This window comes from Eumetopias jubatus, unplaced genomic scaffold, assembly GCF_037043125.1.
Source record: "Eumetopias jubatus isolate StellerSeaLion01/CBP00866 unplaced genomic scaffold, mEumJub1_p1.0 scaffold_3, whole genome shotgun sequence".
Lineage (NCBI taxonomy): Eukaryota > Metazoa > Chordata > Mammalia > Carnivora > Otariidae > Eumetopias > Eumetopias jubatus.
The window spans coordinates 15,065,311-15,072,757 of NW_028274809.1; the positions used below are offsets into that span (position 1 = coordinate 15,065,311).

General features: G+C 43.2%; 1 protein-coding gene across 3 annotated transcripts in view; it reads left to right on the plus strand.

Annotated features, from left to right (window-relative positions):
• Positions 1 to 7,243, plus strand: part of SERPINE2 (serpin family E member 2) — a 59,948-nt gene extending 52,705 nt beyond the window's left edge. For all 3 annotated transcript variants that reach the window (XM_088021538.1, XM_028105129.2, XM_088021537.1), the window contains 4 exons: positions 135 to 235; positions 2,331 to 2,417; positions 4,802 to 4,885; positions 5,813 to 7,243. In XM_088021538.1, coding sequence (XP_087877664.1) covers positions 135 to 235; positions 2,331 to 2,417; positions 4,802 to 4,885; positions 5,813 to 5,850 — 310 coding nt within the window. In that variant the 3' untranslated portion in view covers positions 5,851 to 7,243. The remainder of the gene's footprint in view (positions 1 to 134; positions 236 to 2,330; positions 2,418 to 4,801; positions 4,886 to 5,812) is intronic.
• The last annotated feature ends 204 nt before the right edge of the window (positions 7,244 to 7,447 follow it).

The following is a 7,447-nucleotide window of genomic DNA, read 5'->3' on the forward strand; positions in this document are numbered from 1 at the left end:
TACAATGTAGATTGGTGTTTGGAGCATACTTAAAAAGGAATCAGTTTATCAACACTTCCCCACCGGCACTGATTATATCATTTTACATTGCTTATGGTATAATGATTTTCCCTTATCTTCTCCTTTCCTGCTAGGTTCACAGCCGTAGCACAAACAGACCTGAAGGAGCCCCTGAAAGCTCTTGGCATCACTGAGATGTTTGATCCATCAAAAGCAAATTTTGCAAAAATAACAAGTATGTTCAATTTAAAACTTAGTCTTAAACTTGAAGACTGTGTTACAAACTGGGTCTCTGATTTGTTCAGAAAGAAAAGATCAGGGGTGCTTGGATGGCTCAGTCCATCAAGCGTCCAGCTCTTGATTTCCACTCAGATCATGATCTCAGGGTCGTGGGATCGAGCCCCACATCAGGCACTGCACTTAGTGGGGAGTCTATTTAAGCTTATCGCCCTCTCTCTCTCTCCCTCCCTCTGCCCCTCCCCCTGCTCTCTTTCTCTCTCTCAAATAAATAAATCAATCTTTAAAATTAAAAGAAAGAGTGAAAGAAAAGATCAAGATTAGGAGTATGCTGCCCTGAAACTCTCCAAGATTTAACCTGATTTATCACCAAATGATGCTGTTCATCCTCAATCATCTAAATTAGCAGAAATCATTCATTCCTGTGTTTCACGTGTACATTTCATGTGAGGCCCAAGTGACTCTACAGTTAAAGAAGACCTTCATGTATCGTCTTTATTACTTACGAATTTAGCTCCTTAAGTAGTCTTTCTTTTTCAAACGCAAACTATTCCCCTGTGTTTGAAGAATCAAGATTTTTAAACTCTCAGACACTTGCTTCCATTAAGCAATAGGCATGCACCATATCCAGATACGTATTTTGGCATTTAATGCCCATTAATCCGAAATAGTATAAATTTAGAGGGCTCTGATTGGAACCTTTCTTTGCCAAAGCATCTAGGACGCAGCTGGTATCCTATTGCTTCATTTGCCAATATATGTACCTTTTCCTAGAGTTATATTCCTGGTGAATATAACTCAGTTCTTGGTCCTTTTAATTTGGAGCACAGCAACCTCCTTCCAAAGAAAAGTCATGGCTTAAACATTATTTGTACTCCTTTTATGTTTTTCCCCTTGAAATTCATTGCTGACCTCAATGGCCTGCAGGTAAACACCTGTGTTCCCGTCCTTGGGCTACACACGGCATCCCTGGTGAACTTGCAGCTGTAGGGATATTCTGATGCTCTTTCATTCTTGGATAACCAAACTCATCCCCAGTCCAGCAGCCTGAGCATCACCTGGGAGCTTGTTTGAAGGGCACAATCTTGGGTCTCACTCAGACCTACTGAATCAGAATCATTTTAGCAGGATTCCTCAGCCCAGTGACGTTAGAGAGCATGGTTTCAACCTGCATGTTCCCCTCCAAGGTTCTCTTCTGTGGCCCACCTCCTACACCGTGGCCACAGGAAGTTCAGAGGTGCTCGGAAGGAGGACCAGGTGTCTGAAATTCTCCTGAGATCTTATGCTTAACCTTCCGGTGACTTGCACCCCGCAGACATCCCTCTCATTCCCCATTGGTCATATTAGAGCCCAGCATCTGTGCTGTTGAAAACCCACTTTTCCCCCTTTGCTTCCAGATCTATGTCCCATCAAAGCTATCATTAACTTCTATTTGCGTTCTCCTCCAATGCCGTGGCCAGTGGGTATTGCTGGAGTGATAAGGCTTTGCTGAGAAGGAAAGTGAATTCACTAGAAGGTTCCAGAGGCACAATTGCCGTTCTGAGTCTTGTTCTAAACCCTTCTTACATTCAACAGTCTTCTCATTAATACGGACTTGAGATGACTGGCTTTTGTTGTGAAAAGCCACTAACCAGCCATATGACCTAAGGGCAGATTTCTTAACCCTCTGGGCCTCAGTTTCCCCATCCGTAAAGACCATCGGAAATGGCCTTTCTGGATCTGACATTCTGTCCTTTACAAATAATATTACTGCCTTACTTCTTCTGGAAAACTGGACTTCCTTTTTAAAGCTCTGCTCTTTTTATTTTTTTATGCAATGCTGAGTGATCAGAGTTGAATTGATAGAGGTACTGACACATTCAGGGTCGGTGAATCCCTCCTTAGAAGTGATATCGCAGTTCGCTTAGCAGAGACTGAAATTCACGGCAGGTGACCGTCACCCTACAGCCTTCAATCACCAGACTGTAAGAGGTCACTTCTCCTGACACCTTTTAAGAACTGGAATTTGCCATGGATTTGAAGTTACTTCCCCAGCCAAATGGATGACCTGTGTATCAAACAAATGCTGTGTTTGTTTTATTTTCTGGAAACAGGGTCAGAAAACCTGCATGTTTCTCACATCTTGCAGAAAGCAAAAATTGAAGTAAGCGAAGATGGAACCAAAGCTTCAGCAGCAACAAGTAAGAACTGGGTCAGGAGCCAGGGTGGACTGTGGTGTAGGGGCATGAGCATGCTGTCGCCCACCCAGCCACTTACCCAATATGTAGCGAACCCGGTTCCCCCTGCTCCCAGCACTGTGTGTGGGTTGCCCCCCCCCCCCAGGTGACAGGGGTGAATTTAGACAGAGTGAGGACCTGCCTCCTCAAGGCTCAGAGTCTGTTTCATTAAGGAAAGCCCCTCAGTGCAAGACATTCCAGGACAAGAGTCGGTAAGCTTTCTCTGTAAAGAGCTCGATAGGGTGTATTTTCTGCTTTGTGGGTGGTACTGCCTCCACTGCAGCTTCTCAACTCCGCCACTGTGACGGGAAAGCCGCATAGCTGATTGGAGCCAGTGGGTGTGGCTGTGTTCCAATAAAGCTTTATTTATAAAAGCAGGATCTGACCCCCTCAGACTTGGCCCGAGGGCAGGGGTTTGCTGACCCCTGCCCTCAGAAGGTTAAAGCATATTCTGGCTTCTTCTTGGCAGAAAAGCCCAATCTTCATATTGAAACCTTAAATAATAGCAGCTACCAATAGGAACTAGACCGGTCAGGTCTATCCGAGACGAAGTGGAGAAGGAGCGAGCAGCTGTTGCATTACAGCGGATTGCTGGGCTACCTCCTTCGATAGGTAGAACATCCACATTTGCTTTCTCCTCATGGTTTAATAACGAAGGAGAAAATAGAACAATCTTGGGTTGGTTTTCATACCCCCTAATTATCCACCTGAGATTGAGTGGATAGATCTGGCCAAACTCTGAACTCATAAAGGGAATATCCCAGTTCTGCTTATACTTGAGTCACATATTTCTGGTCATTAAAAGGTACCATTTATGCTCCAAAAAGACACTTTATGGCCTTTCTAGAATAAACATTTAATTTGTAATCCTTTAAAATAGCATTAAAAACAAAAGCCTAGAATACGAGTGCTTCAAATTTTTCAGATGCTTTTTATCTCTTCTAGGTAATTGTAAGTGAGAGCTGAATTTTGCCGGTTATTGACCAATTGTGCCAATTAGTGTAACTATCGGGACTGGCTCCATAATTTGCGGGGCCCTGTGCAAAATGTAGAGGTGGAGCCCTCAATGAACACTTACTAAGAATTTGAAGACAGCAGCAGCAGAGCACCGAACCGAGTGTAGGGCTCTCGTGAGTGTGACTGCTAGGCCACACGCCCAGGAAGCCAGCCCTGCTGGCTCAGATACCAGGACTGCTATAGCTCCGGGCCACAGATGGGGTGGGGGGGGGCGCTTATGCAGCAGAAGTTTATGTCTCACAGTTCTGGAGGCTGGGCGGCCAAGATCAAGGGCTGGTTTCTCCTGAGGCCTTTCTCTGTGGCTTGCCGAGGGCTGCTTTCTCCCTGTGTCCTCACGTGGCCTTTGCGCTGGGCACACACATCCCTCGTGTCTCCCTCTCTTCTTATAAGGACACCAGTCCTATTGGATCAGGGCCCTGCCTTCGTGACCTCATTCAAACTTAAATACCTTGGGGGTTGGGGCTTCAACATAGGGATTTTGGGGTGGTACAGTTCAGTCCACAAGCCCTGCTAACTCTTGATTGCTTTTCAGTAACCCTGGGTTGAGTACTTTACCTCAACATAGCTGCAGATGGTTCCTTTTTGACATCAAGCCTAAGTCATTAGTGCTTCCCAGGGTTTGGGGAAGAGCCCTGGGCCATTGCAGCGAGAGCGGTGCAGTTTTATCCCCAGCACCCACCCTCCCGCAGGGCCGTGTCACAGGCTTATGAAATTGAAGCCACCAGTGAGTAAGCATGGCAGAGTGATCATGTCTAGGACTGTGGGCTAAGGAAGTTCGCTTTCTGAGTGCAGTGTCTGCACCAGCTAGGTTGAACAGCAGCATGGGGTGGTGGGTCCCAGGGGAGAGGTCTCCGTTGCCATGCACAGGGGACCCACCAGAGGAAAACGCACAGACAGAATGGTTGAAAACTAAGCTGGGCCTTGATATACAGGAAGGATTTGGCTAGGCTAAAAGGACCAGGGGGCCTTCATCAGCAAGGCAGATGGTATGAATAAAAAATAGCTAATAATAACAGTGAATGTGCATTAGGTGTTTGTTAAGTGACAAACACTTTTCTCAGAGTTTATAATATGTTCTATGTCATTGAATCCTCATAAAAACCCTACAGAGTGAGTACATTTATTAAAGAAGATGGTACCTGTGTAGACTGAATGAGACACGGAACGGAAAGGGCCTGGCCTGTGAGAGGGGGTTCAGTAAACGGTGGCCATTGGACCTGTTCTAACCTGGCCAGCCCATGGGACGGGCATTGTGTCCTCTAACTCCAGCATCGAAGATCCTTGCTGGCCTCACACTGGGTGTACAGCACATTTTCTTTTTCTTCCCGTAGCTGCGATTCTAATTGCAAGGTCATCACCTCCCTGGTTTATAGTAGACAGACCTTTTCTATTTTTCATCCGACATAATCCTACAGGTAAGCGGCTCTTCTCTTCCATTGTTCGCTAGCTGTTAGAATTCAGAAAGGTATATGGAATCATAGTTAAATCCAACCTTGCTTCTCTTAATTCATCTCCCTTGTGTCAACGATTGCAAACACTTTGAATAATAGAACCGCCCACCTTGAAGAGATAGGAAAACTACGGCTGTGTTTACAGGGTGTGATGGAATCTATTAAACGCTGATTTTAGGTTTGTTGGTTGGTTTGTTTTTAACATAGAGCTCTGCAGCCCTTTCGGGGATTTATGACAGCTGTTGATTTTTTTGTCCACATTTTTGTAAATGCAGTGGTTAAATTTTATAAGAAATTACCTGTCCTCAACCTCTGTAAGCCCCGTCTATTGTTACCGCCGGAGAATTGTTAATTCGATAGATCTTGGCTCCCTAAGTCATGGGTTCAGAGTTGGCTCTGTCCTTTAGCTTCATCTTTAAAATACGGAAAACAGTAGTTCTTACCGCTTAGTACAATTATGAAGAATAAGTCAGATTGTCTTTGTGGAGAGCTTAACTAACACAAGCTTGTTCCTTAACCTTTTGTCTCATTGTATCTCTAATGTCATAATTTGTGTGCTTCTGCACCAAAGTCCAGTATGGGAGCCTCCAGCCACACATGGTTATTTAACCTTAACTTTTAATAATTAAAATGAAATATAACTTAAAATTCAGTTTCTTAGTCAGACTAGCCATGTATCAAGGGCTCAATGGCCCCATGTGACTAGTGGCTACCATATCGGACAATGAAAATATAGACTGTTTCCATCACTGCAGAAAGTTCTATAGGATAGCACTGCTTGAGAACAATAGGTTAATCGCAGCCTAGGGACTATCCCTTAAATATGCTTTATATCTTAGTTTAAGAAATGTTTTTTATAGAGTTACACCTTGTTTCCTTCTAATCCTGTAGGTGCTGTCTTATTCATGGGTCAGATATACAAACCCTGAAGAGTGTACAAGAGAAACCATGCAAAGCAAAGGCTCCTTTGCGATGAAAACAAGACTCCTTTCCTACATCTTTCATAGTTCTGTTAAATATTTTTGTACATTACTTTCTTTTTCAAAACTAGTTCTTAGGAACAGAGACTCAGTGATGCAAGCATTTCTGTTCTGGGATATATATCAAAGGGAAAAAGGGGCAGGATGGCTGGAACACTGTACTGACGAATAGAAAGGCTTCAAAATGTCTAAAAAAAAATCCTTTAAACTACTGAGCTAACCCTCTTGAGTATTTACTGTCCAGTTCAGGAGTTTTGTTTTGTTTTGTTTACATGTGTGGCATTTCAGAAGAAATTGAATCAGTGTGACGGGGAAAAAAATAAATAAAATAAAAATTAAAAAAAACCCGCAACAACACATTTTATGATAGCTTTTACTTTTTTATGAAAAGAATATTATTGGCCTTTTTAATTCTTTTGTTTGGGTCCCATCCAAAGTCTTGATAGTAAGTATTATTTCGGGGGTAGAAATAGTGAAATCTCTAGCCTCTTTGAATGTCTTTGTCGTCGTCGTTTTCTATAATGCATGTATTCACTAAAATAAAGTCTAAAAAACGAATGTCTTGCTAGACAAGGTTTGCTGTTGTGCAGTGTGCCTGTCACTACTGGTCTGTACTCTTTGGATTTGCATTTTTGTATTTTGTACAAAGTAAAAAATAAAGTGTTATGAGTAGTAAAAAAAAAAAAAAGCCATTTCTCTGTGATTTGAAAATACAACAAAAGAAACGGAGCCTTTTAAAAATACTTTAACTTCTTCTACTAAACCTTTGCACTCAGGCAAGCAGCAGAAAACCCACGGCCCCTGGCTTTGTCCTCCTGTTTTCCTCTAGTGCTGGCAATCAGACACTGTCTGTTCCCTGCTTCACCACCTCTCAGCTTCCGAGTCCCTGCCTAGGAGGAGAGCAGGCGGCGCTGGGGCAATCCCAGCCCTCGTATCAGCAGTGGCTCCCTCAGGGCAGGATTCAGAATGTTCCCAGCAAAGAGTAGGGTTTTATAGCAAGTGCACACGGAAGGTCCTGGGTCCTGAGACACTTTGAACTCGGAGTGAACAGCGCATGTTACATTTTTGGTGATCGGCTGGAGTGTTTGTTTCCTGATAGGACAAGATGTTTTGTTTTGTTTTGTTTTGTTCTGTTTTTGGAGAACTGCTCACAATTCCAAGGTTACCATTTTTTATTTGCCTAGTTTGTTGTCATTGTTGCTTTACTAATTTCCTAACGGTTTGAGTCATCTAATATCAGAATGCTTTAAAATATGTATCAAAACTTAAAAACATTTCTTTTAAGACCCATGAGCTTGACTCGTCATTCTTTATACATTAAAACTTTACATCCAACACTCCAGCAATTTGCCATTTGTGATTCTTATTCGTCAAGTGGGCTGAGCTTTGCTGTTTGCAACTATTTAAGGATGGGTACTCGGGTTAGCCAAGAGAGAAAGGAAGGGGGGCGGGTAATTGCTTTCCTTAATGAAGAGTAAATGCCAGAAATTTATTTTGAAGGGTCAACACAGACTACCTGTACTCTAGCAAACATGCTAGTATAGTT